Genomic DNA, 23,464 nt, shown 5'->3' on the forward strand with positions numbered 1-23,464 from the left:
CAGAAAAGATCACTGGGCCCAGATTCCTTGGTTATGTTGCGCTCCTGGTAGAGCTCCTGTCCCTTCCAGGTCTTTCTATCTCCCCCTTCTTTCATAAGATTCCCTGCACTATGCCCAAAGTTTGGCTATGAGCTTCAGCATCTGCTTTGATACTGTGCTGGGTAGAGTCTTGGTAGAGTCTTTCAGAGGCCTTCTGTGGTAGGCTCCTGTCCTGTTCCCTGTTTTATCCCTCTGGCCTTCTGAGTAAGGATTGATAATCTTACCCAGGGTCCTCCTTTTTGCTTAGCTTCTTAAGGTCTACAGATTTTAGTATGTTTATTCTATATTATATGTCTAATATCCACTTATATATGAGTATATACCATATATGTCTTTCTGCTTCTGGGATACTTCACACAGGATGATCTTTTCTAGTTCCCACCATTTGCAAATTTCATGATTTCCTTGTTTTTAATTGCTGAGTAGTATTCCTTTATGTAAATGTACCACAATTTCTGTATCCATTCCTCTGTTGAGTGACATCTGTGTTGTTTCCAGATTCTGGCTATTAAGAATAAAGCTGCTATGAACATGGTTGAGCAGATGTCCTTGTTGTACACTTGAGCATATTTTGGATATATGCCTAGGAGTGGTATCTTGAGGAAGCGCTATTCTTAATTTTCTGAGAAAGTGTCAGATTGATTTCCAAAGTAGGTGTACAAAGTTACATTCCCACCAGCAATAGAGGAGGGTTCTCCTTTCTCCACATTCAGAGTGACATGTATTGTCACTTGAGTTTATGATCTTAGCTATTCTGTTGGGTGTAAGGTGAAATCGCAGGGTAGTTTTGATATGCATTTCTCTGATGAGTAAGGATGTTGAGCATTTCTTTAAGTGTTTCTCTGCCATTAAATATTCCTCTATTGAGATTTTTTTGTTTACCTCTGTATGCCATTTTTAAATTGGATTGCTTGATTTATTGCTTTTTAACTTCTTGAGTTCTTTATATATTCTGGAATTAGCCCTCTGTCAGATAGAGGGTTGGTGAAGATCCTTTCCCATTCTGTAGGCTGTCGTTTTGTTCTGATGACAGTGTCCATTGCTTTACAGAAGCTTTTCCGTTTCATGAGGTCCCATTTATTGATTGTTGATCTTAGAGCCTGTGCTGTTGGTGTTCTGTTCAGGAAGTTGTCTCCTGTGCCAATGGTTCAAGGCTCTTCCCCACTTTTTCTTCCAACTGATTTAGTGTATCTGGTTTTATGCTGAGGTCTTTGATCTACTTGGGACTTTAGTTTGGTGCAGGATGATAAATATGGATCTATTTGCATTTTTCTACATGTAGACATCCAGTTGGACCAGCACCATTTCTTGAAGATGCTGTATTTTTTCCATTGTTTGGTTTTGGCTTCTTTTTCAAATAGCAAGTATCCACAGGTGTGTGGGTTTATTTCTGCATCTTCTATTCGATTCCATTGATCCACCATTATGTTTCTATTCCAATACCATGCAGTTTTTATTACTGTTGCTCTGTAGTACAGCTCTGTGGACTAAATTTAAGGCCTTGCTCATCTTGGTTTGGCATTCTATAGCTGAAATATACGCTCAGCCTAACAGACATAGCAAATGCATATACGTGCCACTGTAGTCTCACCATCAACACATGCAGCGGGTTCTTCCACCACCTTATGTTACATTTTATACTGTGTTCAATTTTATGAAATATATAAAAACCTAAAAAAAATCACATTTGATATTCCACCAATGCATGTACTGCAGCAATGTTTTATTAACATCACAAGCTCCTCTTCTATTTATTAGTACATAGTTCTTTTGATAGGGAGACCATAAGCCTGTATTACATAAAATGTATCTTAGAAATATATTAACATTTCACAGGTAAAGTTAATGTCAGAATTACCAATGCACTTTTAGTCCTTATAAAGTGCAATGCATCTTAAATTTCTTGGAGTTTATTTTATTTTCTAAATGCTTTTAGAAGACAAGCCTTTCTTTCGTGAACAATTTTTAACTTTTAAAGTACATTGTGTTTGGAATCAAATAAATCTCCCATTAATAGTATATAAATACATAAAATAACAAGGCTTGGAATACATTTCCTTTTAAGAGTATTTTGATAATAACTATGAGATTTTAACTCTCATTCATAGCACCATGAGATATATAGAGATATAATACAAAGAAATATATATCTTATGTAGGGTAGAAGATACAGAGATGTACACATACATATATATGAGTATGTGTATGTGAGAAAGAGGGAGGAGAATTGTGATTGACGTAAGCAGCATTTGAGGGAGTAAGTGAAAGTGAAGAATCAATTGTATGCTGAAAGTGCTTGAGCTTGTCTTCTTCCATGCTAGTCATGGTTTTGTGAATATTTCTTTGTGTGTGTGTGTGTTCTATTACTCAGATAAAATACTGTTAAAATTACATAGAGAAATATCTTTACATTCCAGGCTCTATTAGCCCGTAAGAAACAATGTTATCAGAAATAGTCTCAGAATCTTATGGTTTTATTTTATTATTTTGTTTTCATGGCTTGATTTTTTGAAACATACAATAATTTTTTAGTCCTCTTTTTGTTTTCTTTTGAGACAGGGTTTCTCTGTGTAGCCTTGGCTATCCTGGACTCTCTTGTAATGCAGGCTGGCCTCAAACTCACAGAAATCCACGTGCCTCTTCCTCCCAGAATACTGGGGTTCCAGGGGTGCACCACAGCACCTGGCGTGGTAGTATTTCTTTAAAGTATTTATTATATATGATAAATTACATATTAAGTATATTTATTACACATAACTTAAATTTGTTTTTATAATTTCTCATTATAAACAAAATATTTTATGAGGAATATTTGTCAGCAACTATATGAAAACCTGTTTGAGAAATTCCTCTGTGTGTTTACTATAGCAAGCTATATATAATCACTGAAAAACTACAATGCTTACTCCAATGCAGTAATATAAATATCTTTTGTATTTCTCCTCCGTGACTTGAGATTTAAAGCTAAACATAATACCCAACCAACGCAATAATATTAAAACACAAACATCCATTTTCAACAGTTCCTGATTCTTTACCTTCAGTATTTATAATAACTTTGCATGAGATTTTATAACAATATTAGAATAAAAGCAAAGGTTAAGCTGTAGAGAGTATGATTAACTGTTAAGACAGTTACATTGTTACAGCCTTGTCATTTATTTAACATAAATTTTACAAAGCTGAGAAATTATTTCAATAACTGTTTTGACAGAGAAATATATTGATTGTTATTTTATAACATTTTAAGAAAAGGTATCTACTTAACTGGTATTAATGCATATAAAATATATGTCATTATTGTTCCTACTGGTTTGTTTCATTGGCTAGCAAAATCCAACTATAATTCTGAGCACAATGAGAGTAATGAATTTCAATGAAACCATTTTTACATTAGCATGACAGAATCCTTGAAGGAGAAGGAGACATTGCTTTTTGCCTCATTTAGCTTTCTTCTAAAAATCCGTATAACTAAATCTGTTTGTCAAGAGTGGATGTGTAAGGATATTTTTTCTTATAAATATTTTCAAGAAAAGTTTTTCTATTGAAATATTTTCCTGAGTTACCTGGAAGCACTTAATATTACCGTTACTTTTTTGAGAAAGAGCCTGTAAATCTACTTGTAAAACACAATGGATAAATGGCATCAAAATGATAAACAAAATGGACTCCCCAAATACCAGAACATGGTGGCTAACCCCTGTAATCTCAGCATTTGAGAAGCCTTGGGGAGCTCAAGGCCGCATCCACTACAGAATAAGACGCTATCTCAAAAATGTAAACAAACAACAACTCAAAAGATAAAAAGAACTAACTTTAAAAAATCAAAACAGTCCATATGTTAGGAAATGTTCTGAGAACTTTCTAAGCATCATTTCTAATAATCTATTAAATGACAATTTTAGTTTATACATATAAATTTCCCCCATTTACAGAAGAGTAAACTTTGAAAGGAAAACTCACTTCGTGTAACAATTATGAACATTTGATTCCATGATAGGAGACATGACCATCGTAATGCCGAGATTTTCCAAATATTCCTGTTCATTCAGATTCATAATACTTCCCAACCCATCTTTTGAATACTTTATGGAAAGTAGGAGATTATAGCATGGCTATAGGGAAGGTGCTTATAAATCTATTTAATGTGATGGATTTTCATCTATGAGGAAACTCCTCGGTATATTCCCCAATGTTTTATTGTTTTGTTTTGTTTTTCTTCTGTATTTCACATGTTTCTCTAAGGGCAATGCCATACTGATATTATTTTAAAAACATTGGCATCTCTGCCAATTCAAGATCAAAATATCAGCATCTACTCTTTGCAAATAAATCTCTTGAAAAATAATACTGTCTTTATCAACAGATGATTAAGTTCTTTTAAAGCAGGTTTTATTCAGATTACAAAATTATATTTACAGGAGAACAGGTCTGGAAATTGGGGGATGCTGAACACATGAAGAAGTAAAATACTGTGTGAATCAAAATTCAAGAAAGGATTCCAATCAGAGCAATAAGGAAACCTATCGTTGATCTATCATATATTTACACTTATCAATTTTCTATCTAAAATATCCTCAGTCTTTCTCTAAAGGTTTTGTTGACTTTCTGCAGGCAACAAAACCCAGTAAACATGTTGGTGATTTAATTAATTTGTTTGTCACATATCCGAAGGAAAGAAAGCTGTAAGTGCATTGTCCTAGCCATCCTGCTTTGGACTGGGCACATTACTAGTTACCTTGTGTGAAAGTTTCTCCTACGCTCTGTGCTTGCCTTTCTCTCATGTTCGGAAATGTTCTTTACAAATTTTCTTTTCTTTTTATTCTTTATTAATTACACTTTACTCACTTTGTATCCCCCCTGTGGTTCCCTCCCTCCTCCCGCTCCCTTCCTCCACCTCTGCATGCATGCCCCTCCCCAAGTCCACTGATAGGGGAGGACTCCTTTTCCTTCCTTCTGATCCTAGTCAATTAGGTCTCATCAGGAGTGGCTGCCTTGTCCTCTTCTGTGGCCTGGCAATGCTGCTTCCCCCTCAGGGGGAGGTAATTAAAGAGCAGGCCAGTCAGTTCATGTCAGAGACAGTCCCTGTTCCTCTCACAATGGAACCCACTTGGATACTGAACTGCCATGGGCAACATCTGTGCAGGGGTCTTAGTTTATCTCCATGCATAGTTCTCGGTTGTAGTATCAGTCTCAGGAAAGACCCCTTTGCTCAGAATTTTTGGTTCTGTTGCTCTTCTTGTGGGGTTCCTGTGTTCTTATCCAAGTCCTTGACTTCAAGTGTAATCAACTGATTGGAAGCTCTTGCTCTGGTATCAAGTCTTCTTGACTATTTGTTTTTACTTTACTTTTTTCCAGTTTATCCACTAAATTATGTTTAATAAAAGTGTGGACTGTAGGCTGATCTGAGTTGTAAAGTGCATCTTGTACAATACCTATCTTTATACGAATCATCTCTTGACTTCGCTAAACAATTGTTATCTATGTATATGCATCAACATGACTAGGTATAGAGTGCCTCGACAGCAGGATATTTAGAGTCATGTTTCTGAAAGCACTAACATTAAAATCAGCATACTGAGCAAACGTTATGAAAGTACTGGCATTTGAAACAGTATCCTGAATTTTTCAAAGGCTCTACTTCATCAGTTCAGGAGACACCAGCAAATCCATAAAGACCTGGGGAGAACAACACAGTGGAGAAAGGTCAAACCATTTCTCACTTGTGTCAGCACAGCCTTCCTCCCCTGCCTTCCACCAATGGTGATCCAGGCTGTTTGACATGAGAACCCACTGGACTGAAGTAGAACTTGGGTCACTGTCTCTGTGTTGTTTGTTCTTTGAAGCCTATCTGAGTTACAGCATCAGGCTTTCCTCTACAGCAGACTGTAAGATGCATCAGCTGTCTGAATACCAAGAAGTAAGTCATCCCCATCCCATGTTTATATATATGATTTTATGTTATGTAAATATAATAATATGCAATATATATAATTATTTATGTACATATTTATGTATAAACATTGTAAATTGTTTTCTGTATTAACTTTCCTTTAATACAGTTTTTATTAAATGCTATACTATTTACTAGATCTTCTGATATACACATTATCATCTACAGTTTATAAATGAGAAGATGCCAAAAGAGTTTAAATAACACACTAATAATGTCCAATAATACATGCATAGAACTTTAATTTAGACTTCAAATACTCGCTATTACTCTATCAGGTCTCTTAGCTTTCTGTGTTGTTGTTGGTAGCAATGAAACAAAGTCTTGTTTGGCCCAGACATGTCTCCAGCTCAACTTCCTTCTGTCTTAGCCTTTCAAGTGCTAAGATTACAGGTGTAAGCCAGCATGCCCAACTAGACTTTAGCTTGTTTCTTCCTACTCTCATGTAATGGTGAAATATCATTGAGTCAAAAGGAACTCAAATAGGTTTTCAAAACTTCCAAGTCTAGTAGCTGAACCGAAAAATTGTAAAAATAGTAGGTACTTGGTTCTAAGGAAATATGACAATTTGTGTCACATGTTTAAAAAAAAACATGATCCTGTTGTGATGTTCATAGGGTTATTCAGTAGAAACAATGAATCATTGTTTTCCTTTGAGCATGCTGAACCTCCCTCACCAGATCATTGTAATTCCATCCTGATGATAGCAAAATAGTGGCCATACTTTGTGTCCTCTTCCTCCAGGAGGGAAGTGTTTCGCTGAATCAGATGGACAGGGCAGATGGAGATTACTAGACACTGCGGTCCTCACAAGTGGAGGCATGTTCAGTAGAACATGTTCTGGTCACTCAAAATGAGCTCAGTTTCATTTAGCAAATAGCCAGTTGACATTGTCTAATAAAAACTTTATTTCCCCAAGTCCTGGAGACTATTTAAATTAGATTCACACAGTAAAATAGTTCCCATTGCATGCAAGTAAGAGAAGTCACATGTAAATAATTTTTAAGCAAACCTGCTAAAAACAACCTTTCAAACCAAACAAATCACAACTCCCTTTCCATATATTAAAAAATAAAATTGTCACAGTATTATTTCTTCTCATTCAGTGAGTTTAAAAGCCCTTCACTGATGTACAGAAGTCTGTTGTTTCTGCATAGATCCAGGTTAAGGGAGAAAATTGACACAGTGCATATACAAAGCCATTTCTCATCATCTTTCATCTTTCTAAACCTAAAAATCACAGTCCCTCCAAAATCAGACAAAAGTATGGCTGGTGTGTTATTTTTGTAGTTATTAAAATCAAACTAATTGTATCATGTGGATGCATTTAATGTATGCTCTGCTCTGATCCTTTGGTTCAAGAAAGTATTTAGAGACAACTTCTTCATTATACCAGTGGCATTTTGCTGGTCAGAATCATGATTTCCTGCTTATTCATATTTACTTAAATTTAGTATATGTACTAAATAGTGTCTTTTTAACTGCAAAACGATTAGGCTCTGAGCTTCCTCTAACATGATAGTCCTGTACAGGCTGTGTCCAGTGTGAAGCCAACTAAGAGTGGTTGGAAAGCACAGGCCACTGTGAGCCGAATTTGACAAGGCAATGAGAGACAGACAATAAGAGAGCAGAGGCTGACAAACTGAAAGAGCCTGTGAAGAGAACTAGGCTCACTCAGACTGCAGTGGGAGGGCACAGAAAATGTACACACAAGCACATTTGGTAGAAGTACTGTTTGGGGAGAATGAAGGCCGAGCGCTGGAGACAAAGAGAATTCACAGGATTTTCCAAGTCCCAGAAAGTGCTGGTTTTATATAGCACCAGAACAAGACAATATAACCTGAATTTAGAATTAAGCTTCACATTTGAACCAAACACCAGAAGAGGCAATAATAGGAAAAAGAAAAGAGAAAAAAAAAAAAAAAGAAAATGAGAGAAAAAGAAAGAGATAAAAAAAAGACATGTTTTCTCTGTATCTCATAATCATGTGTAAAATACTTGAAATATTTAAGGGACCTTGGTTCTATACTGAAAAATGCCACAGGTTACTGCCCATAGAATGGGGAAGAAGGAAAACAGGCTGATATGCTGCTTCCTGCTGTGACAAATGACTACGGTATTCAAGAAAAGAAATGTAAGTCTTGGGATAAAATTACTTGCAATGACTGAACAAGAAACCCCAAAGGATCATTATTATTGAACCTCCAGGTGGGCTGCATGGGGAGAGAGAGGAATAGCACTCATGTTCCTTCTTTACCAGGCAGCTCCCTGCAATCTCCCAATATGCTAACTAGTGACTACAAGTTGACTCTATTTCTTGATGTTTTCTTTCTTATTCTGGTAATAGGTTCCAAATGCAAAGACCTTTAAAGCCGTTCTTTAAGCCATTATTTTACTTTAATCATGTGAGTCTGTGAGTGTGTGCATGTGAACATTAATATGAGTATCTTTGGAAAGAGAAGCATCAGATACTCTGAAGCTAGGGTTTCAGGTGCTGGAACTGGACCTGGGTTCTCTGCAAGAGTCCTACCTGCTAAGAGTTCTCTACTCTACCTGGCTGTCTCTCCAGCCACAAATTCAAAGGTCTTCGATCTTCCCATACTTTCTTGTTACTGTTAGGTCATAGATTCAAATTTTCAAGACAGTGTGAAATCTTTAATTTCTAAGATTAGCTTTAATTCTAAAGGAAGAAAACTTTGAAGGCAAGGTGGTAAACGCTTTAGCTAATCAAACAAAAGCTAGCACTGCCAGAGAACTAAAATAATTAAGTTATGTAATCTCTTCGACAGGTTCATATAGAGTTCACATGGAAATGTTTCCAGGTGGCTGGTGAAAGCACCTACCTTGTGGCTGTCTACTGGGATGGTATATCTGAAGGTCAAACGGCTGTGCACTGGTCTTCTGAATCACACTGACATTCTGCCCTGTCCACTTGTTGGCTTTGGCCAGTGTGTTGGTCCTCCAGTCTGTCCAGTACACCTCACTCCCATACAAAGACACAGCAAAGGGATGCGACAGGTACTCATGTCCTCGGATAATTTCTATCATGTTAGTTCCATCATAGAAGGCTGAATAAATAGCATCTGACCTAGAAAAAGGACATAAAACAGTTTATCAATGCCACTGAAGGAGTCCAGTGATACTGTTATACAAATTAAGGTATTTAAAGTAGTGAAGTGTTTACTATGGACCTATATCTAATATTTAAAGTACTAGTTAAAGTATTTCTATGGACATATGTCTAATATTTTCCAAAACAAAACAAAATACTGATCTTGATACATGAGGCCTATATATTAAGGTACATAATGTTATAGCTAAAGTTGGAGAAATTAAATGAAAATATTTTTAACCTGGCATCTGTCCAAACTATTCTTTTCTCAAAGTGATCCACAGTTAGCCCATTAGGCCATGCCCCAGTTTTCATGTCTTTATAGATGGTTTTTCTCCCAGCACCACTCATAGAGGCAGATTCAATGCGAGGGAAGTTGGCATCCCAGTCGGTCCAGAAAAGAATCCTGAAGAAAAAGAAATAATGCCATTGTTTCACTCTTTAATTTCCAGTGTTTATCTCATGCCTACCACATGGAGAAAGTTGCAAGAGAAATGGCTATAATTTCTAACCCAGTGACTTCAAGTACATAGGAATATACAGACCATGTAAGTTCATGCAGATGGAATTGCAACTTGTATAATATTTTGAAGAAAAAGTTGTGATGAGAAGGAGTATTTGGTGAGTGTCCTACTTACAGAATGCCCTATCAGGTGGCAGAGGCACCTCAGAATGAGGCAGCCTCAGGCTCATAAAAAGGCCAGAGCTCAAAAGTATAATGATAGAGTAAAGGGAGAGAGGAAGTGGGACAGGGCAATCTAAGGGCTGGTGAGCAGGTGTAGCAGCATTAGGGAACTGTCGGAGATTTTATTCCTAGGGGTTGATGATCGAATCATGAGGATATTGTGAACGACACTCCTGAAGAGAATCTACCCATTAATTCACTGATTAGAACTCAGTGATTGTTGAGATGGGAATGTTCCAGGTCCAAAGATGATTGCCATACCCTGGACTTATTTTATAACTTCAAGAAGAGCCATTCCTTGCCTACTCTGTCAGCACTAGTACCTTGCAACTAATAGACAAAGAGCCTTGGTAATATCCTCACAGACCCTCGAGCTTCCTATCAACCCACACCGAGAATGTCATCATAAATCATCTGATGACCTGTAGAAAAGCTTTTCATGTTTGTGTCTGTATCTCTGATAAAACCACCAATGTATTTTCAACTTGCCTTAATATAGGACTTTCTTTTTTTTATAAACTAGAAAACTACATCAAACTGCTTCAACAGTTTATTGGCTCCAGAATAAACTGTTGCTTGTTACCCTTGGGATGAGAGTTTTTGTGGGGAGGGGTTGTTTTATATTTTTTTGTTGACAGTATGTTCCTCAGAAGCTCATAGTGACATTCTTCGTTAAATCATTAACAGCTTTTGGGTATTTTCACAGATATGCTGATGGGACAATTTTTCCAAATAAATTTATCAAATTGCTTGGTTTGACCATGGAAATATTTGATATTTGGGAAAGGATAACTATAAACAGTATCATCCAAGGGGTTACAACTTTGATAATTATTGAAGGTGAATAATAGGTACAATGTATAATGAATAATAGGTACAAAGTTTATCATGTAACCAACTTTAGTTTATGTGCTTGATTATTAGTCTAGTAAAAATTTTGAAATATAAACTTATCAACATAAAATGAGTGAAATATTAAAATATACTAGAGGATGTGTACAAAACAAAACATTCAAAACTTCTTTCTTGACTTTTTAAAAAATGAAAATCATTTAAAGATATTCTTTTAAATGAAAATACTATGCAGAATAATGTTAATATAAAATATTACATAAAACGTACAAATTTAAAATATATTGCATTAAATAGAACATGGAACAAAGCTTCATTACTATGAAGCTGGCTCACTCTTCAGTTAAGTAGTTGGAGAGGATAAAATATTGCAGCCTGGACCCTAACAATTGATCTCTAGCTATCTTTAGTGTGAACTTGGGAGAGTGGAGCCTAAAAATTAGGTTAGCCGAACATCTCATGCAAAAGCCAACTTTATTCAGAATATCAGACAATTTATACTCTGATCATTAAGAAGTGTGAATCTGAGTAAGGTGTCCAACCACAAGGACAAGCCACACGTCACAAAAACGTTTTTCCATAAAGGCTCATAAATAACAACATTCATTTGAAGTAAACCCATTCCTATCTGTTACACTGACAAGGAGCAAGAAAACGTGCTCCAAGAACAATTCTGTGTTTTGAAGAAAGCAAGGTCACAAGAATCTTGTCTTCTTGGAGTTTTCTCGCAAGTACTCAGAATTCTCACAGGACTCCAGTTTTGGACTGTGTTCCGACACTAAGCATTTCTTGCCCTCTTCTGTGTTGAGTGTAACATCCTAACAGACTCACAAATGTATTAACTTGACAAAGACCTAATTTTACACCAATCAAAAATAAGAGTGTTGTCAGACAGCATCCAAGGCATCCCTGTCTTGATTAACATCCCTAACTGATGTGCTGTCTAATATATTTGAAAAGTATCTTGATTTATAGCTTTCTTTGTTGTTACTATGAAACGTTTGTGAATGACCACTCACATTTGGCTACAGAATAAACCTTCTTTTATTCTCTTTATGGTGAAAACTGTTTTTTGTTTGTTTGGTTTTTTATTTCTATTTATTTTTCTGTTGTATGGTTTTTTTGTTTGTTTGTTTTGTAGGTCATATCTTTGGGTTCACTTGAAGGCACTATAAACTTTCAAACATGCTTCTAGTAGAAAGCCAAAAGTAGAATAGAACACTGTGGTATTCGGACAAGGGTGACCTTTGCCTTCATTTTGTGATTAAACAGTAGTGTGTATGTGTATGTATGTGTGTGTGTGTGTGTTTCTTCTGTAGTGAGTATTGTGATATTAAACTTCCATCAATTTTAGTGGGAAACTTGAGTCACTTTCTAGAGAAGAATATGTTCTAAAAATACTTGCCTTAAAAGTGTTCTTCACCTTGCTACAACACAGTTAACACAAGTGACATTCACAGTTGATTTCATGGATCATTGTTTTATAAAATTCTCAGCAATCTTTTGTGAGCTTTATAAGCTAGTGTTATAACAACATTATTTTTTAAAATTCCTTTTTAAATGGTAAAAATGAGTTAGCATGTTTCAGTCACAATTGCTTTTTAAAGGAAAACTATGGGCGACATTTCTGCAGTTTCCACATTCATGGGTTAGTCTGTTTTCAGATTAAGGTGGGTAATAGACCATGAACAAGCTAAACTATTATAGGTTAATCTGCCAGGTCAAGTTGAAAAGGTGAAAGAAAAAGAGAGTTGCCAAAAAGAGGTTATCTTTGTCTTTTAAAGCTAACAATGAATAGAAATTAGAGTAATTTAGAGTATTCCTGGACAATTTGAAATAATTGCTTCATTAATTTTCACAATGCCTAGTTCTGCTTTGGTCAATGTGGTCCTCACAGTAGAGATCAATTCCTGGGACTCCTGAAAAGTAAATGCGAACAATGGAGAAGGAAGCAAGCTGGCCCTGGGAACCTAGCCTGAGGGTGGTGAAGTTCAAGAACATTCAAAACTGCTGGTCATTTTCCAGGAAGAAGCTTGGTGCTTCATATGCTCACATCTTCCTTCAGCAATAAGTTCAAATGAAAATGAAATGAAAGAAAAATCTCTTCCTTAAGAGCCACACGACCATCTTAGAATTGCTGTCACTTAACAGACTGAGTGGAATCCTGAACACCAGCAATGTGGTATGAGATCAGACTTGTTTTATGGTATACAAGGAAGGCCAGTGCTAGGGAAACAGAGGTTGTGAAAGCACTCCTATTATTATTATTCATCTGTAAAAGGTGTTACACAAAGTCTTCCTGGCTTGAGGAAGTTCCATGAGATAAGCCTGTTTCCTAGGGCTGATTTTATGACATTCCTTTGCTTTTTGTTTTCTTTGACACACCGAGAAACAAAGTGACTAGTGACAAGCCTTTCCTTTCATTTGTTATTGGAAACAAAAGTTATAGCATTGTTCATTAATTTTCCTTTTCTGTGAAGTTGAGTCCCTGAAGGCAGTATATAAACAAAGCCAGAACACAGGTAAACATTTATTTAAGAAGCAATGGGCACCTTCCTAAATTCTGAGAGTTGTAGTGGACTTTAGTCTTTGATGTAAATTTTCTTGACATGAGAAAGCTTTTAATGCAATGGTGAATACAAAATCATATATTCAAGTCATACTTCTCAACTAATCCAGAGAAATTTTCATAAAATGAAAAGTGTCAAAATAAGTTTAAGTTCTTTTGGAGTTCTCATCAATACAGGCTCAAAATTTTCTCATATTTCATGAAAGTTTGGAGAAATAAATGACAGTGTCTTGTTTATATAGCAATACAATGACAAAATAAGTTTAAGTAAAAAAATAAGTTTAAGTAATTTTGTTTTACATTGTTGGTTTTCCTGGTTAGTTTGACTTTGCATCTGGCTTGTGTATGAGCTCATGAGTGTGCATGTCCCTTTGTATGTGCTGTATGTGTAAGTGTGTGTTTGTGTATGAGTATCTATGTGTCTGTGTGTGTATGTTTGTAGTAAATGCTGTGCATATGAGAATAACTTTGTGTTTTATGTCCAGTGCATAAGTATGAATGTATATTTGTGTGTATTTTTGTTGTGTATACTGTATGTGCGCATGTAACAATAGAAGTGTGCTTGTGCTTTATATGCTGTGTGTATGAGTTGGTGTGTGTGTATGTGTTTGTCTTGTATATGCCACACATGTATTTATTCTTATGTTTTCAGTCTATAATACAAAATTCTAATATTTAAAACAATCTCAGAAGCTTTCCCTAAAATAACCAATAAAGCTGGCACTATTTAAACACCTGTATTAAAATGAACATGGAATTAATTGCTGTGCTTGAAGGTGGTCACATGAATTCGCTTTGTAACTATTCCACTATGCCATTTAATAACTTTAAATGAAAATACTCTCAAATCTTTCAATTAGCTCCTACAGGAGTAGGAAATGCTAGTGTCCTTTGTTCTTCCATCATTTATGCCAGAAACAGTTTGAGGCATGTTCTTTCTTACCCTGCTTTATTTCTTTTAATTTTAATTAACTCATCAATGCTATGATTACGTTAATTAACATTCAACGTCCTACCTAAGCTTAGTGGTAGAGAACATGTTCTCTTGGAGAACTTTTAAGGTCCCGGGACACATGGACCTCTTTGGGAAGTTTTACAGGTTCTGTTACATATGGGCTAGACTTCTCTGTTAGCTTTAGACTCTCCCAGGAACCCTTTCACCACTAAAATATCATTTAGCATTTTCAAGTAGTTTGTGTGCCCTTTTTGTTTCGGGTTTCAAAACACAACTTTTCAAGTTGGATATTATGCCAAACACAAATAAAAGCAAAACAAAACAAGAAAAAAACAATGGATACAAATAAGCTTCCCAGCCTTCCTGTAAATACAGTGTTTAGGACATGAACTCTCTCTTGACTAACTTTTACATACTGTCTCCAAACTGTTTGTATTTGCCCCTTTCTTACAATCTGTGCCTTGAGAAGTGGTCACATTCTCTTCCCCATGATGGAATGCACACCACAAACGTATATTGATTCAACAAGACACATTTTGTTATGCAGAAAATTTCTTGTGGTGATTTGTTGTTTGAACATCTCAGCCAGGAGTGATAGGTGGGAAATTCCTATCAAGAGGGGTCACACTGGAAACCCTGAACTGGAAACTTGGTGTGTGGCACAGTGATAAGGTCACAAATCTGCTTGTACTTGGGGAACAAATTGTTGAAAAATAAGAGCCTTTCACATGTAAGTGCACAGATCTTTTCAGGTAAGGAGCTATCACAGTAGCTGAGGAAGAAAGTATGCAGGGTAGATTATAGACTAGAGAATACATCTAAGGCGGGAGGAACCTTTCAGTTTTCCTTGACCCCATTTCTTCCAAGTTTGAAAAAGAGCCATAAATCCATACTTTCAAGTGAAATTTCCCAATATATGAAGCATTTGTGATGATTCAAACCTATCTTAAACCCCAGAGAAGACAAACCCTCTTGCTGGTATTCTAATTAAGTATCTCTTCTTTTTTATTTTTTATATTAATTATAGTTTATTCACTTTGTATCTCAGCTGTAGTCCCTTCTCTCATTTCCTCCCAATCCCACCCTCCTTCTCTCATCTCCTCCCATGGCCCTCTCCAAGTCCACTGATAGGAGAAGTTCTCCTCCCCTTCCATCTGATCCTAGCGTATCAGGTCTCATCAGGACTAGCTGCATTGTCTTCCTCTGTGGCCTTGTAAGTTTGCTCCCCACTCAGGGGGGAGGTGATAAAAAAGCCAGTCACTGAGTTCGTGTCAAAGACAGTCCATGTTCCCATTACTAGTGTATCCATTTGGATACTGAGCTGCCATGGGCTACATCTGTGTAAGGGTTCTAGGCTATCTCCATGAATGGAGATATTAGTCTTTGGAGTATTAGTCTCAGAAAAGACCCCCAGGCCCAGAGTTTTTGGTTCTGTTGCTCTCCTTGTGAAGCTCCTGTCCCTTCCAAGTCTTACTATCTCCCCCTTCACTCATAAGACTCCCTGCACTCTGCCCAAAGTTTGGTTATGAGTCTCAGCATCTGCTTTGTTACCCTGCTGGATAGAGTCTTTTAGAGGCCCTCTGTGGTAGGCTCCTGTCCTGTTTCCCATTTTATCTTTCTGACCATCCCATTTGACTTTCTGAGTGAGAATTGATCACTTTACCCAGGGTCCTCCTTCTTGCTTAGCTTCTTTAGGTGTACAGATTTTAGTACATTTATCCTATATTATACGTCTAATATCCACTTATAAGTGTGTATATATCGTGTGTATCTTTTAGCTTCTGGGATACCTCACTCAGGATGATCTTTTCTAGAGCCCACCATTTTTCTTCTGCAGGTAATCTGTTCACCCTTTAAATGTAGTGTCTAAGGTGGGGAAAGGGAAAAGATCTCCCAATTTGCTGGTGTTTAAGTCCTGGCGACAGAACACAACAGCAGCCAAAGATGGATAGGAAGCTCAACAAAATCATGGGTTGGTGGGGCAGCTCTTTTCCTCTGCAACCCATTAAGCTTCCTGTAGACTCACAAAGCTCTGACTCATGGTTCCTGAACACTGAATTTAAGACATAAAGACAAAAATAGTCCTTTAAAAATAGTTTGCGGACTAGACAAAACCTACAATCTACAAGCTCCTTACCAAATAAATAATACACAGAATTCAGAAGTGTTCCCTCATGTTGGATGAACATTTCCTTCCCACACATAATCCCTGGTATTAAAAAGATAAAGCTGAAGAGGCCACACTTTTGGCTTTTCCAGAAAGCAAGTGACTGGGCAGGAATTAGAAATCATAGAGTCTAAGTCTGGTGTTTTTCTTCCGTTGCTTAAAAAATGAACATACAAGGGACAAGCCAGTCATCAGCCCAAGTCACTCAACATTTAACATTGTTTTCCGGAATCAGGTCTTTTTTTTTTTTTTTTTTCTCTCAAAACTTCCCAGTACTCAGCATGTCACTGCTAGATTCCTTTAAGCCTATTTCAATTTTCTTTTCAATTGACTCTAAGAACACACAAAATAAATAAAGGGAGAGGTGGTTAACATCTGTGACTATTCAGAACAAAGACTGCCCCTGGGCTTTGCAGCCATTAGAAAAAATTACAGCATCTCTGGGGCAGAGCGAAGAGAAATTCATTAAATAACTGCTTTGGAAAAGAGCTGCAATTCCTTCCAATAGTACTTCCTGCCCATCTTTAATAGGAAGATATATTCTGATTCAGAAAATATCTGAGTAAGGAACTCTGTAACCAAACCTTTGCTAATATGCTCGCAATTGCTGCTATGCTACTCTGCTGGCATACACAGGTACAGAGACATAAATATAAGAATGTGTAAAATAAGCATTTTATCTCTTCAATTAGAGTAGTAAATTGAAGGAGCATTGCTAGGAGAAGGAGAAACTGTAAAAGGTAAGCTTCTTACCCATATCTTGGGTCCAGTGCAATGGCCCTGGGATGCTCCATGGCTCCTGCTATCAGTGTAGCTCGCAGAGAACCATCAAGTTTAGACACTTCAATTTGGTCCAGATTGCTGTCTATCCAGTATATGTTACCTGCGATCCAGTCAACTGTCAGGCCTTCTGGAGTTGCCAAGCCATGTTCCACAACCACTTCTATGGCACTGACACCTGTGGAAAGAAAAGGAAGCTGGCCTGTACCACTATTCAGAAAAGGTACAGAGAATAAGTGCACTTATAGTCACAACCCAAACGCATCAGTTTTGAAGGTCCTAGGAGAAAAATGAAGCTTTATAGAGAAAACTGATTCCAATATATGTAGAACCTGATCTTCCTTACCAGAAGTTTTCATGCTCACAAACCCTTCCAGACTTTGCAAAACACTGAGGTGATAACAGTATGAGGTTACAAAGCAGCTACTTCTTGTTTGGGGCTCTCCTGCTCTCCTGGCAGAACACAAAACTTATTAAAACAACAAATTATGGTGAGGAAAATGGGACAATTTGATTAAAAGTCTGGCCTTCAAGTGGAGATGTAAAGAGAAAAAGTATACTGGGATCAGTATGCCTTCTGTATAATAACCACTCCTACTTTCTGTCTTTGGTTAAACATCATAGATAACCTCACCATTTTCAGATATAACCTCACCAGATATAAACCCTAAGTCACACTCATTCTCTTCCCTGGGCCACGGATGTGTAGCAGGTCAGAAAGACACAGTTAAGTGGGTAAGTTGTTAGAATGGGCTGCATAAAAATCAGTAGTTGGTAATACCTGCCAAATTTCTTATTTGTCTACTGCGGAAGTTTTTGTTTGTTTGTTTGTTTGTTTGTTTTTCAAAACTAAAAACAAGCAATCACGCAAGCAAGCAAGCAAATAGACAGACAAATATCCCAATCAGGTTTATAGTCCTCTAATGCTATACTTCATGACACTGTCAGCAGTTTCCATTATAAACTTTAAATAGTTAACAGACCTGTTCTCTGGTCACATTTTTTATTTAGTACATGAACATAAGACATAGGAGACATTTTTATACTTTAAGTATATTGTGTTTAACAATACTAATTTTGAAATTGCAATGGCGATTTCAAAATAAATTAGTTTGATAGCAGTAAAAAGTGCAAAGCCACAAAAATGCAACATTTATAAGAGAAGCATTACACAGCATTATCTAAAACAATACATGTTGTTCATTAAATAAATGGAATAAGTTTAATTATGACAAAATACAGTTCATATATTTGAAAAAATTGTTTTGTTAAATTATGTTTATATCTGTTAATCAAATAAAAATAGCAACATTAACTCCAAGATCAAATTACTAGTATATAGAAATCAATCTTTTCTTTTCCTACAAATTTTCTCCTCCACAAGGTTCTGAAAAATTCAACATAAAACAATAGATTAGTAGCCTGGTCCTGAGCACTTTTCTCCCCTATAATCTTCATCTATGTATGTAGTCTTCTGTTTTTACACATACAGAGAGAACTCACAATGAAATTTAATCAAAATCTTTTCTGATACTATATATTGTTGTTCAAAACTAACTTCATCACTCAGTACAACTGGAATACACATACCTCCACTCTCTGAAAGTTTGCCCCTGTATATTCTGTCCTCCACAACATCCGTCCAATAAAGTAAACTTTGATTGAAGTGAAAATCAAGTGCTATGGTGTTTCTCAGTCCAGGAACAAGTAGGCTGTAGTCTCCTTTATGCAGATCAATCCTTCGGATTTCATGTCGTATGGAAAAGATGATGAATGCTTCAAAGGAATCTACAATTAAATGTATTTTAGTAGAATTAAGAAGATATTTTTTTACTCTGCATAAGTTAAATGAAAGGCTCTAACTAAAACTCAATGTATTAACTCTCTGGTTGGATCTGAGGCTCACTCTATTAGAGCGAAACCATATCAATCATTGTTAAAAATGCCTTGAACTCATAACCAGATAGCCCATACGTCCAAGGTAAGTACCTGATAATATTATTCTGTTGAGTGGACATCTCAAAATGACTCTAAATGACTTATTGCTATCACGTAGAACAGAGATAATCTCAACCTCCACCATAGAAGCCTCCACTTGTAGTAAATGCACAGAGATTCCCACAAAAAAGTTGGTCAGTGAGTAGAGAATAAAAGGTTATATAGTAGTGCTCAGCCATAAATGAAATGGATATATCGCATCCCTCCCCCACAAGGTTCAGGGATCATTGCAGAAGAGGGTTCAGAAAGACTATATGAGTCAGCTGTGATTGATAAAATCAAGGCAAAAGTGTTTACAAGAACAAGACACAACAAGGCACTAGGACATATGAACCCACAGCAATTACAACAACACGTGCCTCACATGCTTATAGGCCATAAGCCCAAGGGTATGTACCTGATTATATTATTGTTCTGAGTGGACATAATAAAATGATTCTGAGTGAGTTATTCTATCACATAAGTTAGAGTTTCAACAAGCTCCAGCCATAAAAATTCCAGTGTAGAGACAGAAAAGTAGGCGTGAAACTCTCCAACTAGCTGGGTTAAAGAAAAGTCAGTTATCTTTAAGGATATAGACACTTGTAGATAGAGAGGTTCCACTCCCAAGACCATCTGGACAATACAAACAGAACCTGATAAGCAAAGAAAGAAGGAAGGAAGGAGGAAGGAGAGAGAGAAATAGAGAAAGGGAAGGAGAGAGAGAGAGAAGGAGGGAGGAAGGGAGGAAGGAAGGAAGAAGAAATCTCAACCTAGGTGAGACAGGATGGGAGGTGGAGAGGATAGTAAGGGGAGGAATTGGGGGTGCATGTTCAAAATATCTGTAAAGAATTAATAAAACATATATATTGACTTTGCAGTTCTGACACCAAACAAGCAATTTCATTTTTTCCTTGAGCTTAGAAGAAACCTGAAAACTTTAGATTTATATTAAGTTGTAAAAGGTTCTAGTGTTTTTGATTCTTTTATTTGCATACACTTGATGAAAATATTCAGATGAAAAAATACAAGAAGAGTTCTCAGACCTATGATACTGAACTTTCTATTTTCTTGATAGGTTGGCTGACAATCCAATAATGCCTAAATAATGCCCAAGAAAACATAATACTGGTGGAAATGATGAAGAAAATCCAGGATTTGAAAACGGAATTTAACGAAGGTATAAAAACATTGAAGAGAATTAAAGCTGAAATGAAAATGGAATTGAAAAAGCTATTGACTCAACTAGAAAACTCAAGTGAAAGTCTTATAAGTAGAATGAATCAAGCAGAAGGTAGAATATCACGGCTCAGATACAAAGTTCAGGATCTAAATGAAATAAGTAAAGAAAATAACCTTTTTATTTTTTTTAAGAAAGGAACAAAAAAATTGAGCAATACCATGAAAAAGCCAAAACTTTGAATTGAATAAATAGATGAGAGAATCCCTGATAAATGTTATAGATCAGATCTTCAGCAGTATCATAGAAATAAACTTTCCCAAATGAAGGAAAGCCATAAACATAGATACAAGAATCACACAAAACACCACATAAAGAAGATCAGAAAAGAGAGGACAGGGTCTCCACGAGTAGAGCAACAGAACAAGAAAATTTGAACACAGGGAACTTCTCAGAGACTCATACTCCAACCAAGGACTATTCATGGAGATAACCTAGAACCCCTGCACAGATGTAGCCCATGGCAGTTCAGTGTCCAAGTGGGTTACATAGTAATGGGAAGAGGGACTGCCTCTGACATAATCTGATTGGCCTGCTCCTTGTTCACCTCCCCCTGAGGGGGGAGCAGCCTTACCAGGCCACAGTAGAGGACAATGCAGCCACTTTTGATGTGAACTGATAGACTAAGATCAGAAAGGAGAGGAGAACCTCCCCTATCAGTGGACTTGGGGAGTGGCATGCATGCAGAAAGGGGAGGGAGTGTGGGATCAGGAGGGGAGGAGGGAGGGACTTATGGGGGGATACAAAATGAATAAAGTGTAATTAATAAAATAAAAAAAAGATCGGAAAAGAAACTCCCCACAGCAAAACATGGTTAAAACATTAAATATGCAAAAAAACCCGAAATGTATTAAAAACTGCAAGTCACATAAGTCTTATATAATGGAAAACAAATCACAATAACAGCTTATTTTGTTTTCTTATTGTAATTATATTGTCTTTGTTTGTTTGTTTTCAATACAAGGTTTTCACTGTGTAGCCTTGGCTGTCCTAGACTCACTGATCTACAAAGTTAGTCTAGGACAGCCAAGGCTATGTAGAGAAACCCTGTTTCAAAAACAATCAGTCCATGAATGGTGGCACATGCCTGTAATCCCAGCACTTTGGGATGCAGAGACAGGCAGATCTTTGGGAGTTCAACTTTCATAGAAAAAAATTTCACCAACCTAAAGAAAGAGATGCTGATAAACACACAGGAGCTTACAGAACACCAAATAGTTTGACTCCGAAAAAAAAAATTTCTCCATCCACATAAAAATCAAAACACTGCATGTACAGAAAAAGAGAGAATATTAAAAGCTATATGAGAAAAAAAGCCAAGTACCATATAAAGGTAGACCTATCAGAATTATACCTGAATTCTCAACAAAGACTCTAAAAGCCAGACGGGCCTGGGAGAATGTTCTGCAGACTCTAAGAGACCGCAGATATCAGCCCAGAATAATGTACCCAGCAAAAGTTTTCATTACGTAGACAGAGAAAGCAAAATATTAAAAGACAAAACCAAATTTAAACAATATATATTCACAAATCCAGTCCTACAGAAAAAAAAAAACAAACAAACACACTACCAACAACAATAAAACAGGAATTAATAATCACTGGTCACTAACATGTCTCAACATCAATGGACTCAATTCTCCAATAAAGAGACTAACAAAATTGATGTGACAGCACAATCCATAATTTTGCTGCATAAAAGAAAACACACCTCAGCAAGAAAGATAATTACCTCAGAGTGAAGGGCTGAAAAGGGGTTTTCCAAAGAAATGGAACTTTTAATACAAAACAAAATCCACAGAGATGATGTCTTAATTCTGAACATCTATGCCCCAAATGCAAGGGCACCCACATTCATTCAAGAAACATTACAAAAGTTTAATTTACACATGGAACCTCACACATTAATAGTGGGAGACTTCAACACCCCACTCTTACCAAGACAGGTCATCATCTTTCTTATTATCTTTCTTTATTGATTCTTATGTGTGCTTATGTGTTTTTTGTGTATCATGTATGTTTACATATGTGTGTATACTGCTGTACAGACGTACATGCACATTTATACATGAATGTGGAGACGAGAACTCAATATCAAGTGTTTGATCACTTCCTCTCTTAATAATTGGGAGAAGGCTTGTTACTCAAACCGGAGCTCATTTATTCACCCAGACAGGCTGGCCTGTTAAGAACAGAAAAAGAAGCCTGGCATGGTGTACATTCCTGTAATCCCAGCACTCAGGGAGGCAGAAGCAGGCTTATGTCTGTGAGTTCAAGGCTAGCCTAGACTACAAAGCTAGTTCAGGACATCCAAGGCTATACACAGAAACAAAACAGAATGAACAAAAAAAGAAAAACAAAAACAGAAAAATGTATTTTAATATATATCCATGCCATGCCTCCTTAGCTCCATGACATCCTTGATAAACAAGCAGAAACCATCAATGGGAGCATATGAACTTAGAGAAAGACAAAAGCCCAATTCCCAGAGAGTCTTTCACTGTAAGAAAAAAAAACCCACATCTTTTAAAAGGATGGTAATGGAAAACTGTGTTTCCACATATACAATATTACTGTTGTTCTATCTATCTATCTATCTATCTATCTATCTATCTATCTTTCTTTCTTTCTATCTATCTCATATAAATATAGTTCAAGTTATTTCATAGAGCTAGATGTAAGATGTAAAACCATACAAATGAAAAAAATACATGCAACTATACTTTAGTTACCTTCAATTAGAAAATAGAAAGTTTATTAAAAATGAACAAATAAAATTTATTTTACTTGAGTTTTAAAAGTGTAAAAAAATAAAAGTGTATTTCTTTTTTTAATTTTTTTTATTAATTACACTTTATTTACTTTGTATCCTCCTGTAGCTGCCTCCCTTCTCCCCTCCCAATCCCTCCTTTCCTTCTTCTTCTCCACGCATGCCCCTCCCCAAAGTCCACTGGTAGGAGAGGTCTTCTTTTCTTTCCTTCTGATCCTATTCTGTTAGGTCTCATCAGGAGTGGCTGCATTGTCTTCCTCTGTGGCCTGGCAGCTTTATTTTTAATAGCCAGAAGCTGGAAACAGCCAAGATGCCCCTCAACTGAGGAATGGATACAGGAAGTATGGTACATCTACACAATGGAA

At 36.5% G+C, this 23,464-nt stretch overlaps 1 protein-coding gene across 1 annotated transcript in view; it reads right to left on the minus strand.

Moving 5' to 3' along the window:
* Lrp1b (LDL receptor related protein 1B) overlaps positions 1 to 23,464 on the minus strand; it is a 2,037,254-nt gene that overhangs the window by 651,973 nt on the left and 1,361,817 nt on the right. The window contains exons 24-27 of the mRNA XM_060390094.1: positions 18,703 to 18,900; positions 17,086 to 17,290; positions 9,346 to 9,510; positions 8,836 to 9,080 (exon numbers count right to left, since the gene is read on the minus strand). Of these exons, the coding sequence (XP_060246077.1) occupies positions 8,836 to 9,080; positions 9,346 to 9,510; positions 17,086 to 17,290; positions 18,703 to 18,900 (813 nt within the window). The remainder of the gene's footprint in view (positions 1 to 8,835; positions 9,081 to 9,345; positions 9,511 to 17,085; positions 17,291 to 18,702; positions 18,901 to 23,464) is intronic.

Source organism: Meriones unguiculatus, chromosome 8 (assembly GCF_030254825.1).
Source record: "Meriones unguiculatus strain TT.TT164.6M chromosome 8, Bangor_MerUng_6.1, whole genome shotgun sequence".
NCBI classification, from domain to species: Eukaryota; Metazoa; Chordata; class Mammalia; order Rodentia; family Muridae; genus Meriones; species Meriones unguiculatus.